The sequence below is a fragment of the Bubalus bubalis genome, chromosome 2, assembly GCF_019923935.1.
Source record: "Bubalus bubalis isolate 160015118507 breed Murrah chromosome 2, NDDB_SH_1, whole genome shotgun sequence".
Lineage (NCBI taxonomy): Eukaryota > Metazoa > Chordata > Mammalia > Artiodactyla > Bovidae > Bubalus > Bubalus bubalis.
In genome coordinates this window covers 182,214,031-182,231,793 of record NC_059158.1, presented here as the reverse complement: position 1 = coordinate 182,231,793, position 17,763 = coordinate 182,214,031, and the positions used below count along the sequence as shown (strand labels likewise).

The 17,763-nt window shown below is 53.9% G+C and overlaps 3 protein-coding genes across 5 annotated transcripts; all 3 read left to right on the top strand.

Moving 5' to 3' along the window:
* Positions 1-987: 987 nt before the first annotated feature.
* Positions 988-3,992, top strand: C1QA (complement C1q A chain). The gene is made up of 3 exons (XM_006063784.3): positions 988-1,137; positions 2,010-2,179; positions 3,233-3,992. Exons 2-3 carry the CDS (start codon positions 2,017-2,019, stop codon positions 3,802-3,804), a joined length of 735 nt encoding a protein of 244 aa, XP_006063846.1. The 5' UTR covers positions 988-1,137; positions 2,010-2,016; the 3' UTR covers positions 3,805-3,992.
* Positions 3,993-8,141: 4,149 nt separating this feature from the next.
* Positions 8,142-12,587, top strand: C1QC (complement C1q C chain). 3 transcript variants are annotated; one of them, XM_044938134.1, is made up of 3 exons: positions 8,142-8,303; positions 8,578-8,770; positions 11,787-12,587. In XM_044938134.1, exons 2-3 carry the CDS (start codon positions 8,596-8,598, stop codon positions 12,341-12,343), a joined length of 732 nt encoding a protein of 243 aa, XP_044794069.1. In that variant the 5' UTR covers positions 8,142-8,303; positions 8,578-8,595; the 3' UTR covers positions 12,344-12,587. The 3 variants fall into 3 exon arrangements, with proteins under 3 accessions (XP_044794069.1, XP_006063847.1, XP_025134545.1); XM_006063785.3 differs by having other exon boundaries at positions 8,147-8,303; positions 8,590-8,770; XM_025278760.2 differs by lacking the exon at positions 8,578-8,770 and having other exon boundaries at positions 8,163-8,303.
* LOC102405428 (heterogeneous nuclear ribonucleoproteins A2/B1) lies at positions 8,632-16,406 on the top strand. Its single transcript, XM_044938133.1, has 2 exons — positions 8,632-8,770; positions 13,815-16,406. The coding sequence occupies exon 2, from the start codon at positions 14,306-14,308 to the stop codon at positions 15,413-15,415; it is 1,110 nt and encodes a 369-aa protein (XP_044794068.1). The 5' UTR covers positions 8,632-8,770; positions 13,815-14,305; the 3' UTR covers positions 15,416-16,406.
* Positions 16,407-17,763: the final 1,357 nt, after the last annotated feature.

The following is a 17,763-nucleotide window of genomic DNA, read 5'->3' as shown; positions in this document are numbered from 1 at the left end:
GGGGCTCTGGGGCCCCACCCTTAAGCCAGAGTATCCCCACCTGTACTTGTTGTGTGACATCGTCTGTCACACGAGGTTGCCAGAAAAAGGGAGTCCCAAAGGCTTGGAAACCCTGGTGCTAGACTGTCTTCTCCTGCCCAGGTGCAACAACCCTCCCTCTGCTCCTCCTCCTCCTCCTCGTCCTCTCCCCCTCCTTCTGGAAAAGGAAAGAAAGCAACAACAAGCAATGACAAAGCACGGCCATGGGAAGAAGCAGAAGGACGCGGCCAGCCCAGGCCTGAACACCCGGGCCTCCGCTCTGGGGGAGACAGAATCACTCAGTCTACAGAAAGGCGTTCTCGGGCTGCCACGACAAAGGGAGCTGGGCTGACAGGCAGTGGGCCCTGGTCGGTGGCCGCGAGCAAGGCTGGGCGATTCCTGCAAATGGTGGCAGCAGCTTTCTGGATGGGCGTTTATTGCTGATTTTTAGTTTTGATTTTTAAATGTTGATAAAAGCTGATTATTAAGTGTCCAGTGTTTTGTATGTGTATTATGTCACTAAAACTTTATACTGCAAAGTAGAATCTGTTGCGTCCAACTTATGAACGACAACCAAAAAAAGACTAAGGCCCCAGGAAGTTAAGTACAGTTCCAAGGACACGCAGCGAGGAAGTGGCAGTCTAGAAAGCTGATGACCGAGCCTCTCACCACTGCATCACTGTCCTTGTTTCTCTGTGCCTTTCTGTATTTCCAAGCTTCTGGCAATGAATACGTGCTGCTTCCGTGATCGTGAAAAAGTCTTACAAGTCACTGATTTGAGAGAAGTTTCCTTCTACCGTGCTGCTCTGTGCCTCCGGGAGTCTCACTGCGCTGCCGGGAACTCCTCCTCCGCCCCCATCCCGGCAGCCTCCCGCCTCGCTGTCCCTCTGCTTGCGCCAGCTGTGGCTGGGGTAGGATGTCCCGTGCTCCAGTCTTGCTGAGGTCTGCTCAAAATGTCCCTTGCTGGCCTCTGGCCCCTGGGGTGGTGCCAGGGAAGGAGAAGGAGAAGTGGGAAGGGATGTGAAACTTGGCCCCAGGCCAGCACCGCCCTGCTGGGTGTCCCACAGGGGTCCCCGCGTGAAGGGCCGGAGTATCCAGTGCATTGAAGACTGGACGCAGGTGAGGCCATGGCTGCATGGGGAAGGCGGCTGTGATGTTTAGCGAGCCAGGGGAGGTGGCCCAAGAGACTGGACTGGGCAGGGAGGAGGGAGAGTGCTGGTGGCTGGTTCTGTGCCAGGACAGGGCTGGGGGGCAGTGATCCAAGACCCAGAACAAGTAAATGGAGGGACCTTAACTCCAGAGGCTTGGGGGGAGGGTGGGAGGTAGCCACAGAGCCATCAGCTCTAACCAGAATTCCTGGATCCTGGCCCACCACCAAAACACAAGAGGCTGGGAAAAGGCTGAGGTGTCAGAGCCCAACAGAGGGGGCCCGCAGAGGGGGCCAGCAGGGGACAGTCAGCCATCTGTCCTCCAGTGGGTGCTAAGAGGGACCGCATGTGTGGGGGAATTGTGTGTTTGTGAATTCCAGTGTGGATGTACAACTCTGCCATCTGGGTGAGAGAGTGTTCATTAAACAGGGAGCGGACACTCAAAAAATATTTATTCAAAGGAACCGATCATCTGTAGGGAGCACATGACTGTGTGTCCATCGGAGTGTCCAGGGGTGTGTGGCGGACTTTTAAGTTTGCTTATTGTGTTGTGTAGGTGTGCAAGGGCTAGAAGCTGTGTTCGTGTGTCTGAGTGTGTAACCCTATGGGTATGGTCAGTTGTGTGTGTCAATCTGTGTGAGTTTGTGGTTCTGTGTGTATGCTGGGGGGTCCTTGGAGCTGGGTGGAGGGTGGACTTCAAAGGCCCTGGGTGGGGTATGTGTGCAATGGTCAGAGACATAAAGATGTCATGGTGGGGGGGTGGGGCGCTGTCCAAGCGTGTGAGTTGGGTGTGCACGAGTGTGTGACGTCCAGCCTGCCCAGGCCCTGCCCTTGTCTCCACAGTGGGACCATGGAAGCCCCCTGGGGCTGGCTGGTGATCAGTGTGCTGGCCATTTCCCTGGCCTCCTCCGTGACTGAGGACGTGTGCCGAGCCCCGGACGGGACACACGGGAGCGCAGGAATACCTGGCCGACCCGGACGGCCAGGTCTCAAGGGGGAGCGAGGGGAGCCGGGTAAGCCCTCCCTCAGGCCCCCGGCCCTGCATCCCTGGGCTGGGGCTGGATCCTGGAGGTGGTGGCTCAGGGTGGTGGTGAGAAACAGAGGAGTGACCTGGGCCCCCACATGAAGCCCCTCCAGTCTGTGCTTGGTCCCAGGGCCCAGCCTTCTCCCAGGGCTGTGTACACAGGCCCCCAGGGCCTCTCTGTATCCCCCTTAACTGCCACATCCTCTTTCTTTGGCCTTGCCGTCCCCCTCTGGAGAGTAGGCCACTTCAAGCAAGGCCTATGAAAGGTCCTAAAGCTGTGCCCAGCCTTGGTCTTTGTTCAATCACCAGAAAGACGAACGCCCTAGTCTCTAAATTTGAGAGCCCTGTCTTGCTGTTTGACCTTGAGTGAGTTACTCACCCTCTCTGAGCCTCAATTCCTCATCTGTAAAGGGAGAAAGACCCCACCTAGCATGTGGAGAAGAATCAATCCATAACAACTACCCTTTTTGCTTCCAGCTTCCCTGCAAGTCTGTCCCTGCTTCCCCCTTCCCTGCCCCTTCAGGCTTCAGAAACTCATATTCTAGAAAAAAGGCCAAGGGTGAAGGAGAAGGGAGGAGGGCAAGATCAGAGCTGGGAAAGATGGTCTCGTGTAATCGCCCTGAGGCTCCCAGTTCATAGACCACCAGAAAGATCTGCCTAGGCATTTGCAATGATCTGCACCCAGGCATCCTACAGGTAGTCCCTGAATCGGAAGAAGTCTAGGTCAATGGCCTGGCGGGGGACAGGGGAGGTGTGGAGTGCCCAGCTGTGGGCAGGAGTGCAGTGAAGCCAGGGGACTGCTTTTCCCAGAACCTGATCCTTCCCCCAGTGTCTGTTCAATTTCCCTTCATTTTTCAGACAAACAAGCTGGGGCTCAGAGAGGTTGAGACATTTGTCCAAGGTCACAGAGAACTAGCCAGGATCAATCAGGCCCAGACACTCCCCTACCGTCTTATCCCACAGCTATCTGGGGCCCCAGCCACCTGCCTGAGGTCTGGAGGATACCAGACTCTCACTCCCAACCTGACCTTTCTCCCCACAGGGGCCCCTGCCATCCAGACGGGCATCCGCGGCCTTAAAGGAGACCAGGGCAACCCTGGACCCCCTGGAAATCCAGGCAGAATGGGCTACCCAGGACCCTCTGGTCCCATGGGGCCCCCTGGCCTCCCAGGGTTGAAGGGCACCAAAGGCAGCCCCGGAAACATCAAGGACCAGCCACGGCCAGCCTTCTCGGCCGTGAGACCGAACTCTGTCTCGAGAGACAACGTGGTCATCTTCGGAAAGGTCATCACCAACCAGGAGAACGTGTACCAGAACAGCACGGGCAGGTTCCTCTGCTCTGTCCCAGGCTACTACTATTTCACCTTCCAAGTGGTGTCCAACTCGGACATCTGCCTGTCCATCAGGTCCTCTCGGAGGAACCAGATCCAGTCCTTGGGCTTCTGTGACTTCAACAGCAAGGGATTCTTCCAGGTGGTGTCTGGGGGCACGGTGCTGCATCTCCAGAAGGGAGACCAGGTCTGGATTGAAAAAGATCCCAGTAAGGGCCGCATTTACCATGGCTCAGAGGCCGATAGCATCTTCAGCGGCTTCCTCATCTTCCCATCTGCTTGAGCAGGGAAGACCCCCCTGCCCCCGGTCCCCACCGTGGCCTCTGCATCCTGTTGTGTGACCCTGGCCCACTCACTCCCCCTCTCTGGCCATCTCTGCTCTGCCCTACCAAGTGGGGGTTCTGTTGCTTTAGCTGCCTGAATGGAGATCATGTCTTGGAACTCTTCCTGGAATAAATATCTGAATCCACATCTGCTGAGCCTAAAGTTCACTGGTTACCTTGGGCACTGGGAGGGAGGCTGAAGAATGACAACAGTTATTTAAGTGCTTACAAGGCAGGCCCATATTTAGCATTTTACAGCATGTATTTAGGAGGTCCTGGGAGCCTCATCAGCCTGGACTCGAATCCTGGGCCACCATTTGCTTAAATACAATTATGTGCATTTTACGTTACTTTGGTGAATCTGTTTCCTGATCTGTAAAGTGGGAATACTGACAGCACCCACCTCAATGCATTGTTGAAGTGAAGTAAAGTGAAGTCGCTCAGTCATGTCCCACTCTGCGACCCCATGGACTGCAGCCTACCAGGCTCCTCTGTCCATGGGATTTTCCAGGCAAGAGTACTGGAGTGGGGTGCCATCTCATTCTCCAGGGGATCTTTCCAACTGTAGGATCGAACCCAGGTCTCCAGCATTGCGGGCAGATGCTTTACCATCTAAGCCACCAGGGAAGTGTTGTTGGGAGGATTAAATGACTTGATACATGAAAATTGCAGAGGAGTTCCTGGTGCATTAATAAGGGGCTTCCCAGGTGGCTCAGACTGTAAAGAATGTGCCTGCAATGTGGGAGACCTGGGTTCGATCCCTGGGTTGGGAAGATCCCCTGGAGGTGGGCATGGCAACCCACTCCAGTATTCTTGCCTGGAGAATCCCCATGAAGAGAGGAGCCTGGCAGGCTATAGTCCACAGGGGTCGCAAAGAGTCTGACACAACTGAGCGACTAAGCCCACACACATACGCTTTAGCCTTAATTGTATTTTGTTTAGTCTTTACAGTTGAACTCTGAGTTGGGTATTATGACTGACCCCATTTTACAGATAATGAAACTGAGTAAGTGTTAAGGAAAATTTAAAGCCCAAGGTTAGCTTGTAAGGCGGGGAAGGACACGGCAACCCGCCCCAGTATTCTTGCCTGGAGAAGCCCATGGACAGAGGAGCCTGGTGGGCTGCTGTCCATGGGGTTGCACAGAGTCAGACACAACTGAAGTGACTTAGCACGCATGCATGAATTGGAGAAGGAAATGGCAACCCACTCCATTATTCTTGCCTGGAGAATCCTAGGGATTGAGGAGCCTGGTGGGCTGCCGTCTGTGAAGTTGCAGAGTCAGACACGACTGAAGTGACTTAGCAGCAGCAGCAGCGTGTGAGGGGAGGGGGTGGGTTGACCCCAGGTCCTGCTGATGCCCAAACATGCGTGTTTACCTGTTCCCCTCACCAGCCTCCACAGCCACACGCCTGACACATGACACATGTCCCTTCCAAGGCTGAACCAGAAAGGCAGGGGCTCAGAGACAGGGAGCACTTGATCCAAGGGCATCCAAAAGTCCTCCCTGCCGGGTGTCCTGAGTCCAGCTCTGTACTTCTACCCTGGCAGGCGTGGAGGCTGGGCATACATCCCGCTTGCACTGGGGCCTTGGTGGGTCTGGAATGTTCCTGGTCCATTCCCAGGGCCCCACTTGGCCTGTCCAGGTGCTGCTGAGAAGCAAAAGCCCCATTGCGTCCTCTGTGCGTGAGAAGGATAAGGAGACCAGAAGTTCAGTCCTGGACATGCCCTGTGCTTTTCTCCAAAGGAAGCCAACTTTACCTTTGTGCTGCTCAAACTCTTGTGTAAACACATCACACACTCACACACACTTCCTGAGACGCACGTGGACCCACATTCCTGGACCAAGACTCATTCACTCCTCACCCACACAACCCACTCCCTGAGACCTGCAGGGCGCACCCCTGGACACACTACTTATGCCTTCAAACCCACAGACACACTAAGGGATACACACAGTCACACCCGGACGCCCCCACCGCCGATTCTCTGGGTGCTCCCATCGACCATCAGCAGTGCTCTCACTCACACGTGTCCCAGACGTAGCCCTAACACACAGGTGCACACTCACGCCTCACCCTCCCACGTGTGTGTGCCTTAGAAATGCCCTTGTTCTCTTGAGCGTTGACCTTGGAGTCCTCATGTACCCACAGCCCACCACCCCCCGCCTTCCCCACACACTTGGGACCCTCTGGGGGGCTGTCTGGCCCCATCAACCGTCTTGGGGAATCATGAAGAAGAGAGTGGGGCTGCAGAGGCTCTTCAGCGCCCCTCTGGCCTCCACTCTGCCCTGGTTTCCCCCCGAGCCCGGGACACACATACACATGGACTGGGAAGCAAAACAGATCTGTGAGCCCCTACTGTGTGCTGGACATCTCATAACCATCAATGCATTTAATCCCAGCAAAACAAATGAGGACCCTGAGGCTCAGAGGACGGAGGCATCTACCCAAGGCCCAGTGGCAGGAAGTGGCAGGGGCTGGATTTGAACTCTGCCTGACCCCAGACTGGAGGGCTTCGCTCATCGCAACAGGGCTCACAGACACCATCGTGGTGGAGGCCCCATAAGAAGCTGGAGACCTGGCTGTAAAAACGGTGGGTGCGGGGGAGTGCTACGTCACTGCCTTGTACCCTAAATTCCATCCACAGCCACCCCTCTTTGCTGAGGCAGATCATGGCCTCTCCAAGAGGAGGGGACCCAGCAGAGTCCAGCTGGCCAGGTGGGCGGGGTGAGGGAGGGCTGCGCGCGGGCAGAGGCTGCCACCTGCTGGACAAGCTGGACCAGGCGCAGAGGATGTGAGGGCCGAAGATGGGCAGGGGGCCTGGGCGCCCTCTGGTGGGTCCCCCACGCCCTCACGACGCTGCGGCTGTCCTTTCTGCTCTCCCCAGCCCTCCACCCTCCTGAGAATTCCAGGGCCAAGTGCCTTCACGTTCTCACTCTTGCTCCACACTCTGAAGCCCAGAGCCACAGGGTGGAGGGCCAGCTAGGGAGACAAGTCCTGAACGAGGCAGGGGCGGCCTTCCAAACTCAGCTCATGACTCGCACAGGGCTAGGCACGGCATGTGCATTAGCCCTACTCTGCATGGAAGCTCCTGGAAACCCACTTACAGAGCAGAAATTGACGCTTGGGGAGGTCAAACCACTCACCTACATGAGTGGCAGGCGCAGAGTCAGGGCTGGGACACTCTACTGCCCGTTACCTCCTTCTTCCCTGGAATTTCTCATGAGAAGGGGAGAATGGACCTCTCTCAGCTCTGCCAGCCTGGCCCCGAGTGGCAACCCCTCGCCAGCCATAATGGGCTCTGAGAGCAGAGGTGGGGTGCTGGGGATGGAGGTGAGGAAGGTGGAGCTGGCAGGGAAGGTAGGTTCACCTGGGGCCCAGCAGAGGAAGAAACGCCAGCACACAAAGCCTGGGCCTCCCCTCCCCCACCCCACCCCAATATACAGATGGGAAGACTGAGGCCTAGGGCCACCAGTGCTTTGCTGAAGGCCTTCAGGCAAGAGAGCAGCAGGGCTGAAGGGAGACCCCAGAGGAGTCTGTCCGCCACAGCAGGCTACCTTCTGTCAAAGCTCACCCCTTCTGAGTGCGCCCCCAAGTAGGGCAAATGGAAGGGGGCACATGGAAGACTGGGTTTCCCAGGTGGCACTTATGGTAAAGCACCTACCCGCCAATGCAAGAAGCATAAGGGACGTGGGTTCAGTCCCTGGGTCGGGAAGGCACGGCAACACACTCCAGTATTCTTGCCTGGAGAATCCTTGTGCATAGAGGAGCCTGGTGGGCTGCAGTCATGGGGTCGCAGAGTTGGACATGACTGAAGTGACTTAGCACGCACAGTATGGACGTTTCTAAGATAAGACCTGCCATTTGACAAGTGCATACAAGACTTGTTTCTGGGGTCAGGGCGAGGCTTTGGACCCAAGAAACCACTCACTTGTGCAGCTTTGGACAAGGGTTTCACCTTCCTCAGCCTCAGTTTCCTCATCTGTAAAGAGGAAGGTTATAGCTTCCTCCTGTGGATCTTGTGAAATAGCTGTCTCAGGCATAGTAAGTGGCAACAAACAGGGATGGGCATTCGCTGGGCTGAACTTGACTCTAGAAGCCTGCCCAGGCAGCTGAGGTTCATACACACACTGATACACACACACACACACACACACACACACACCCTTCACCAGATCCAAGGAAGTGGTCATTTCCTCATTTCAGACACTTAAGACCCAGGGGGCACACAGGGGTATCACTGTGGTCAGCCTAGCTCAGCACCCAGAATAAAGTATTGAGTCAGGGAAAATTATGGGAAAGGGGATGTGGTTTTGGGGGAAGGCAGGGAGGGGGCCGCCCAGTGTGCACCGGTCCTCCTGGCTGGGTCCACTCTGACACGGCGTACTCCGGCCTTGGAGAGGGGAAGCCGGTCCAAGGACTTCTCCGTGACCAGACCGGACACCTCCCACCTGTCCAGGTGAGGGCAGATGGCAGCTTTTCTCCGCTGCCACTTCCTGACACGTGGCCTCAGGGGCAGCCTGACTTGGGACAGGAAGGAGGGTCCTTGTCTCTGCTAAGCCGGGGGCCTGAGCTTGAAGCAGGTGCCCCACTCCCCATCCATCGGGCAGCCCCCAGAGGTGAGGGGCTGGGGAAGGGGAGTCGGCCGCCGAGGGCTGAGAAGGATGGTCTCCTGGGGAGAGAGAGGGTGAGGAGGGTGGGCCAGGGGCCAACTCAGCTCTCTCCCCATCTAGCTCCTTTCCCAGGTGGACATGGGGTCCGGCGCCTGGCCCCTCCTGGTACTAAACCTGCTGCTGCTCCTGCTGGCACGGCCACTCAGGGGCCAGATGGGCACATACTGCTATGGGATCCCCGGGATGCCGGGCCTGCCAGGGGCCCCCGGGAAGGATGGGTATGACGGACTGCCAGGGCCCAAGGGTGAACCAGGTGAGTCTTCCGGCCTGGCGGGGAGAGGTCACCTGGGGCCTGCGGGCAGGGCTTGAACTGTCCATCTGGGACCAACTCGGGGGAAGGTGGACAGCGGCTTGATGGTGAGGAGGGTGGTCCCTTTGGCCACACCAGCTCCCACGGCCGAGTTTTAACTCTTGTGGCAGGTCTGGCCCCCCTCCCCTCAGAGCCCAGGCCTCAAGTCTCCCTAATTCACCTCTTTGCCCCTCGGATTTCCCATCTGATATCAAGGAGAGACCTAGAGCGCCTGAGAAGGTGGCAGGAGGGTCCCGGGAGATAATCCAGGTGAAAGCTTTGGCAAACTTCTAAAACACTTTGCTATTGTTTTATTCCAACCTTTCCACCACTTGCCCTCTAACGTGGTTCCCAGTGACTGTAGCCCAGATGGTCAGGGTTCAAGTCCCAGCCCCCCTGCTTCCCTGCCCCCCACCCTCTGTGTGTACTTGCCCAACTTATGTAGCCTCCCAGTGCCTCAGTTTCCTCATCTGTAAAATGGGGAGATGGTAGCACTTGTTGCACAGGGGTGCTGTGATGATTGATAAGATTAAATAGAAAACAGATGTGGTAGGTATCTAAGTGCAAACTCTGATCATTGCTGCTCTTGTCATCCCTGTCTTTATCAGGGGTGTGTGCTCCCCTCCCTCCCTAGGGCTTTGGGTAGTTGGAGGGGTGAGGAGTGAGGAGTCAGGGTCGCACTCACAGAATCATCTGTCAGAGATTCGCAGGCAAGCCCCAGCATAAGTGAAGAGGGCTGAAGACATGAATGGGCGCTGGGTGCTGGGTGAGAGCTGGAGTCTGGGGGCACCTTGTCTGGCGGTGGGCACACATCTTGGGGGGTGGAGTGTGTCCAGAGTGGGTGTGAAGGAGACTGGGGCAGGGCTGGGCAGAGGTGATGGAAGTGGCAGAGGAATTGGGCGAGGGAGACCAGTGGAGACAGATGTCCTTAGGAATTTCACTGTCACTTGCCCTCCTGGAAAGAGAGTGGAATTATACCAACATTCCAGAAGGAATCCTCCAACTCAGCCTGAGTCAAAGGAAGCCCCCAGATCTGCCATTTTTCCAGGACCCTGAACTTCACCACTGCCTCTGGCTATCTCACTGCCCAGGGTGGTGGATGGGCACCAAGCTCCTAATTTGTGCCAGACATAGGTTCCAAGTGCTCTCCATAGATTCATCTTTCGGGACAGAAAAAACTAACTCTATTTTACAAATGAGAAAGCTGAGGCCAAAATCCTTTGAAGATGTGATTTACCCCCTTTTTACAAATGTCGAAGCTGAGGTTCTGGGAGATTGAGCCACTGGCCCGAAGTCACACACTGGGGTCCTGTTGGATTCCCGAGCCACACCCTCCACCACCACCGTCCACTGTCTCTCAAGCCTCCCTCCCAACGGGTGTGTCTGCCCCAACTGCCTGGAGAAGGAGGCACAGCCTTGCTCAGCATCGCTGACGGCCACCCCAGAGACCTGACATTACTGAGCACTACCTATGAGGTGCCCGGCACATGCATGCTCCCACCCCACTCTGCTAGCCACTCCGGGGGGATTATGCCTTTATCTCACCTGGGATAACAGAGGCTCTGGGAGGGGAGGTCACCTGCCCGGTATCACACAGCCTGAAGCCCAGGTCTGCTGGGTTCTGATTCTCTTCTCCTAACCTGGGATCTACACGGCTCACCAGTTGCAGGGAATTCTGTTACAGTGGGTCTCCACCAACACCCACTGTAAAGGCAGTCAGAGGGGGAAACAGCCACGAGGGCCAGCAGGGGTGGTCAGAGAGGGCTTCTTGGGAGAGGAGACTGGAGTCAGGCCCTGAAAGATGAGTATGGTTTGAACAAGGGGAGAAGAAGCTCACAGAAGCTCTGATAACCAGGGCGGCAACAAGCATCAGACACTCGGACTGGGACTCAGCCAGACTTGATTTTTTGAATCCTGACGCCACCTCCTACGGGTGGCATGGCCCTGGGCAGGTCTCTGGCCTCAGTTTCCCCATCCATAACTTGAAGGAAATTGAGTTGGGCCAGCTGTCAGAGGGGCTGAATTGGGCCGAGAGGGGGTGGAGGGGCTGGAGAGAGGCAGCCTGGAAGGCTCCATCTGGTGGACCCCATGTGCTAAGCTGGCCTGAGTAGTTCCAGCTCAGACATAGAAAGCAGTTTTGTGGAGCTCTGAATCTTATAAAATACCGAGGACCCTCTAAGAAAAATAGTACAAAATTAGGGATACATTTGATGCCAGGGATGGGGGGAAGGTTACACAAACCTCCATACACTACAAAACTGTGTTAGAACTGCACACACAAACCGTGCGTGTAAAAGAGGAGCTGTGGTCAATTTCTTGATTTTGATTTCATACTTTAGTTCTGCAAAATTGGGGAAAACTGGGTAAAGAATACACAAGGCTTCCTTATCCTTTTTTTTTTTTTTGCAACTTCCTGTGCATTTGTAATTATTTCAACATAAAAAGTTGAAAAACTTATATAAAATTACCCAAAGGACCTTGACAGGGTCAGTGCAAGTTAATAGGGCCTAAAGTTCAAGTTTTAGGAGCTTTCCAGAAAAATCTGCCTCTGACCCATCTTCTGATTTTTTTGTCAAGAAAAAGTAGGAACGTAGACTTTTAGGTGAGGAGGTATCTGAGGCTACGTGGTGTCCATGGGCTAACAGTCGTGGCCTCTGGCAAGCTCTCTGAGATCCAGCCCGGCTCTGACACCTCCTGAGCCGCCTGGTCGTACCCTCTCCATCACACTTGTGGGAAACGAGGCTGAGAGTTAGGGCCCAGCCTTAGCCAAGGTCAGAGGGCAAGACCAAGGGAAGGCAGGATTTGAACCAAAGTCTCCCTCCCCTCCTACTCCCTGCACAGTGCTCCCAGGTGGATAGGCAGCCATCTGGGGGAAGGAGAGTCCAGGGACGAAACCCTGGTGGGTGGCCCCTGGAGGACCATCGGGTCCCTCTTCCCATCCCCTGCCCCATCACTGCCTTCCCACCTGCTCTCTCCCCAGGAATCCCAGCTACCCCTGGGACCCGAGGACCCAAGGGCCAGAAGGGAGACCCCGGCACACCTGGCTATCCTGGGAAAAACGGTCCCATGGGGACCCCGGGGATTCCGGGGGCTCCCGGCACCATGGGCCCCCCCGGGGAGCCAGGTGTGGAGGGCAGGTACAAGCAGAAACACCAGTCAGTGTTCTCAGTCACACGGCAGACTGTCCAGTTCCCGGAGGCCAACAGCCTGGTCAAGTTCAACGAAGTCATCACCAACCCGCAGGGGCATTATGACAAGGACTCTGGCAAATTCACCTGCAAAGTCCCAGGCCTCTACTACTTTGTCTTCCACACGTCGCACACGTCCAACCTGTGCGTGCTGCTGTACCGCAGCGGCTTCAAGGTGGCCACCTTCTGCGACCACATGACCAGCGCCAAGCAGGTCAGCTCGGGCGGCGTGCTGCTGCGGCTGCAGGAAGGCCAGCAGGTGTGGCTGGCGGTCAACGACTACAACGGCATGGTGGGCACGCAAGGCTCTGACAGTGTCTTCTCCGGCTTCCTGCTCTTCCCTGACTAGGGTGGGCAGGTCTGCTCTGGTCCCCCGGGGGCCGCCCCATCTCCCTCAGCTTCCCCGCAAGAACCCGCTGTGCTGCATCCATGCTCCGGCCCCTCTTGCCACCGATGAACGCTGCCTCCTCCAGGAAGCCCACCCTGCCCTCCTGCCCTGAGTTCTCTCCCTTCTCCTCTGGTACTGTCGTTGGTGTTTTCCAAGTCCGGGAAGAGGCAGGAGGCACACAAATAAATAACTAAATCAACAGCTATGTGCGGCTCTGAATCCTCACTGCCAATTCCCTAAAAAGCGATTCCCTTCATCTCCCACTTTGCACCTGTCACAGCCATCTGTGGCCTCCGGATTCAGGCATCAGTACAGCTTGGTGCCAAGGTTGAGACGCTCGGCACCACTTGGCCATTTGAGAGAGAGCTGCTCAAATGTGGCCGAAAGGCTGCAAGGGGTCCCCAAGGGGGTGTCTGCTGTCACTTGTTCACGTGAGGGGCGCTACTGTCTTAAAGGTATCCATGCTCACAGGCGAAAGGGAAAGTGTTTGAATTCCCATCCTATGTTGACCCCTGTTGAATTTCTGGAGCACCCATCACAAGAGGGGTTTGGGGCTCAGGCGGGCGCAGCACAGACACAGACGAGATGTGCAGTGAATTTGTGCTGAATTAGTGAATGAGTTGGGGGTGAATGCATGAATGAACAGTGGGCAAATGAATGACTAAAAGCAGAGCGAGTGAGTGAGTCGCGAGAATCGTGATAGCTGACATCTATTGAACACTTACTGTGCACCAGGCGTGATGCTAACCCACCTATTAAACCATTTAACATCCATAACTATGCTCTGGGTGGGCATGGATGGGTGAGGGAGGATCTGACTCTTGGAGTCTGATTTCCCCTGAATAACTGAGACTCTGGGGGCCCCCAGGAGATCATCCAAAACCATAGCTTCCCGTAAGCCATCGGGGCCTCACTGTGAGATTCCTGAGGGTGGCCAGCTGGGTCGTCTTGTTGGAGAACCAGGAGGCTGGCCATGAACTGCTGCGCTTTCACTGTGCCGACCACAACGAGGGGTTGACAGCTCAGGTTCAAAAAGATAAAAAGTGTAACTTTCCTGCCCAGTCTGTGGCTCTGGCCTCAGAGCCCAGTGAGACCCGCGACTCACTCAGGCCAGGGAGAGCCAGTACAGCCCGGCTGGGGTCTCAGCTTGGTTCTGCGAGGCCCCGTGGAGCTCCCAGAGGCTCAAGACAAGCCATAACAGCAGAGGCTGGAGCCCAGCTTTCCACCCACCTCCATCCACATTGGCTCTTTGTTCCTGAAAGCTGCTGTCTCATACCTCCAGAGATTTACCCATGATGTTCCTTCATTCTGTAGAGCTCCTGCCCCACTCACACAATCCACTTAGATAATACACACTCAGCTGTCAGGAATCAACACAAGGATCACCTCCACCATGAAGCCTTCTCTGATTCTTCCCTTCATGTCCCCACAGCGTCCTCCGCCGACTTGGACCACAGACCCATGGCTTGTTAGAACCCAGGTTTCCAAATCTGGAGGTGCAACAAAATTACCCGCGGATTTATTTACAAAACAAAAAGCAGATCTCTGGAGTCAGACCTGTTATAGAAGTTTGAGAAGACTACTATTTCCAGCAAGTTCCAGGCTGTCTTGCATCTCAGGAGTGCGTCACAGAAGAGCTCTCGGAACCAGGTGAACCTGCATCGACCTGTTTCACCAATCAACCTATTCTGAAAAACTGAAAGCTACTCAAGGTTGATTCAAGGGCCACAGTGACTCCAGAGGCAGTAGCAGCAGTGTTGGGTTCCCGTGGAAGCGCTCCTAGGGGTGTTCTCCCGGGGGCAGTGGAGGCTCTCACCCCAGGGTCAGGACGGGTCAGGTTCAAGTTCTCATCATAGTGTGGGGACCCAGTTCAGTCCTTGTTAGCCCCCTGAGATCTCTCTCACCCTCCTCAGCATCGGAAAAATGGCTGAAGCTAGTAAGCCCGTGATGAAGAAAGCTTCACAATCTGTTCCTTTGGAGAGGGGTAAGAGAGAAAATGAACAATTCCGTAAACTCTTTATCGGTGACTTGAGCTCTGAGACCACAGAAGAAAGTCTGTGGAACTATTACCGGCAGTGGGGATATCTTACAGACTGTGTGTTAATAAGGGACCCTGCCAGCCAAAAATCAAGAAGATTTGGTTTCATCACATTTTCTTCCATGGCTGAGCTGGATGCCGCCATGGCGGCCAGACCTCATTTCATTGATGGGAAGATGGTTACGCCCAAACGCGCTGTCCCAAGAGAGGACCATGGAAAGCTGGGGGCTCTCATCACTGTGAAGAAGCTGTTTGTTGGTGGAATTACGGAAGACATGAATGAACATCATCTTAGAGATTACTTTGAGAAGTACGGAAAAATCAACGCCATTGAGATAGTTACTGATGGACAGTCTGGCAAGAAAAGAGGCTTCGGATTTATTACTTTTGAGGACCATGATCCTGTGGATAAGATCGTGTTGCAGAAAAATCATACCATCGATGGTCATCGTGCAGAAGTAAGAAAGGCCTTGTCTAGACAAGAGAGGCAAGAAGGCCAACATTTGAGAAGTCGAGGAGGAGGCGATGTTGGTTTGGGGTATTTTCATGGTGTTGGTGGAAATGTGGGAGCAGGACGAGGAAGGAACTTCAGAGGAGGAGCCAGTGGGTATGGAAGAGGGCGTCAGTTTGGGGATGGCTCTCACAGGTACGGAGGAAGAGCTGAAGGTGGCAGTTGGGGGGTTAGGCCTGGTTACGGGGGAGGACGAGGAGGATGTGGTGGTGGAGGGTTTTCAGACGGCTACCAGGATGAGGGCTTCAGAGCCCGTTATGACAACTATGGAGGAAGAAGTTACGCAAGTCGCAATGACAGCGATTCGGGCAATCAGAAGCAGAAACCTTCTAAGTACGATTTACTGAAGAGTGGAAAGTTGAGAGATAGCAGGAACATGGGCGGGTCATATACTGGAGGAAACCACGATCCAGGAGGCAGTAGAGGACGTGGGGGTTATGGAGAGACAAGACAGTGGGGGCCTTCTCAGTGGCCATGGGCTTGACGGTATACAGAGGAGGGAATTACCGCCCAGAGGGAAGAGAGGAGCTGCAGATGATCAAAATAACAGTGCCAAGGAAACTCTCACCTCAGTCATGCACAGACGCGCAGCGACACGGCAGAAGACCCCTGAGCCAGTACCGAGAGCCACTTTTTGAGTGGACTCAGTCATGTAGGAACACCATCTTCCTGTGGAGGAAAGACTTAAAGAAAATGCTTCTGAGATGGTTTTTAGCTTTTGAAATGTTTGTCTTTCTAGCGGTCTCTGGAAGAGTGTAGAATCATCCCTTCTTTGATAATGTCCCATTTCCAAGTTTCGGTTGACATGGGAAACCTTTTTCAAGATTTTTCTCGAAGATTTGAAAAACTGCTAGCCAGAATCAAGGGATAATAAGACATAATATCATTCTTCTTAAGAAATGTATTTCATGTGTAGACTTAAGAAGCTGTTGTACATTTAAGATTTAATAAAATAATTCTAAAAATAAAACAGTAGTGACTTGTCCTCTTTGAACGTTTTGCATTTTTACCTTTTAAATGTTTTCCTGTTTTAGGATATCAAAATTTGAAGTGTGCAGTGTAATGATATGACTTACATATATTATGAAATGATTACCAAAACAATTTTTTTTCTTATGATGATGAATATTCTTAGGACTTACTCCCTTAACAACTTTTGTAATATCCTACAGCTGTGCTGAGTTTGGTCACCATATCTTTTAAAATGTTGAATAACATGTCATGAACTTATTGGTCATTTGTATATATTTTTTGGATAAGTATCTATTCAGTTCCTTGGTCCATACCACAATTTGATATTTGCTATTGCGGTGTATGAGTTTTTGTTATACATTACATGTTTTGTGTTTATCTTATAACTGGAAGCTTGTACTTTTCAACAACCTTTATCCTGTATTTCCTTCCACCAGTTCTCTGCCCTTGGGAACCACAAACATGATTTTTTTTCTGAGTTTAATCTTTTTTTTTTTTTTTTTTTTTTGGATATCACAAATAAATATGGTCATACCAAAAGACAGGTTTAGGGAGGACAGAGATGTGGGTGGGCAGGCGGTTTGCCAGGTAAAGTCAACAGATATCATCCACCAGTTGGCTTTTATGCACTTATTTCCTTATAAGTCTGCCTCCCTACTGGACCATGAGCGTCCTAGAGGGCAGGTCCATTTGATACACACCTGGCTCATGCATAGGAGGGCATGCGAAATGGGTCGGATGAGAAGGAAAGAGAGAAGAAGACACACACATAAATAACAGAGGCCAGGGCCCAGGAACCCAGGCTGCTTCACAGGGTCTGAGAGCCTCTGGCAGGGACAAGGCGGAGGTCACCGGGCCAGTCCACTCACAGTGCACCTCCAGCAACCACTTAGCCATCTGCCCGGCAGTGCCTCAAGTGATACATCTTTCTTCTCGTTTCTCTTTTGTTTAAAAAATCAATACACCGTTCATGTAGGCCACGGTGTCAGATCAGAGACCTGTACTTTGGAAGCAACCATTTTGGTGCCATTTCTATTTTCCATAATTGTTTCCTTGTTGCTGTCTCTTTGTCAGGAGGGACTGGCCTTTGAAAAATGCCAGCTTGTCTGCTGGGCTTAGGGGAGCTGGTGAGGGCTTTCAAGGGCAGAGACAAGGGTGGGAGAGGAGCTGGAATGAGGCATCCCAGGGGGCAGGGGGCCTCTTTTAAGACCACGGGGTGTGGAGGGGTCTTAGGCTTCTTTTCCATCAATCCCTCTCTACCAGGGAGGAAAGTCAGTGATTTTTTTTAAAGATTTATTTATGTACTGGCTGTGCTAGGTCTTCTTTGCTGTGTGCGCGTTTGCTCTAGTTGCAGCGAGCGGGGTTACTCTCTAGTTGCAGTTAAGTGGGCTGCTCATTGCAATGGCTTCTCTTGGGCTCTAGGGCAGTGGGCTTCAGTAGTTTTGGTGCACAGGCTTAGTTGTCCTGCAGCACATGGGATCTTAGTTCCCAGAGCAGAGGCTGAACCCACGTCCCCCGCATCGGAAGGCAGGTTCTTAACCACTGCACCATCAGGGAAGTCCCAAAGTCAAAGACCAGCTGGGTTTCCCAGGTGGCAGTAGTGGTAAAGAATCTGCCTGCCAGTGCAGGAGACGTGAGATGCAGGTTCCATCCCTGGATCAGAAAGATCCCCTGGAGGAGGGCAAGACAACCCACTCCAGTATTCCTGGCCTTCCCTGGTGGCTTAGGCAGTAAAGAGTCTGTCTGCAATGCGGGAGACCTGGGTTCAAGCTCTGGGTTGGGAAGGCCCCTGGAGGGGGGCATGGCAACCCATTTCAGTATTCTTGCCTGGAGAATCCCCATGGACAGAGGAGCCCGGCA

What these genes read in the sequence shown, in the direction of transcription:
- C1QA (XM_006063784.3), top strand. Translation starts at nt 2,017, where the DNA reads ATGGAAGCCCCCTGGGGCTGGCTGGTGATCAGTGTGCTGGCCATTTCC. An exon ending in GGGGGAGCGAGGGGAGCCGG is followed by an intron (nt 2,180 to 3,232) that starts GTAAGCCCTCCC and finishes TTCTCCCCACAG; the next exon opens with GGGCCCCTGCCATCCAGACG.
- C1QC (XM_044938134.1), top strand. Translation starts at nt 8,596, where the DNA reads ATGGGGTCCGGCGCCTGGCCCCTCCTGGTACTAAACCTGCTGCTGCTC. An exon ending in AGGGCCCAAGGGTGAACCAG is followed by an intron (nt 8,771 to 11,786) that starts GTGAGTCTTCCG and finishes CTCTCTCCCCAG; the next exon opens with GAATCCCAGCTACCCCTGGG.
- LOC102405428 (XM_044938133.1), top strand. Translation starts at nt 14,306, where the DNA reads ATGGCTGAAGCTAGTAAGCCCGTGATGAAGAAAGCTTCACAATCTGTT.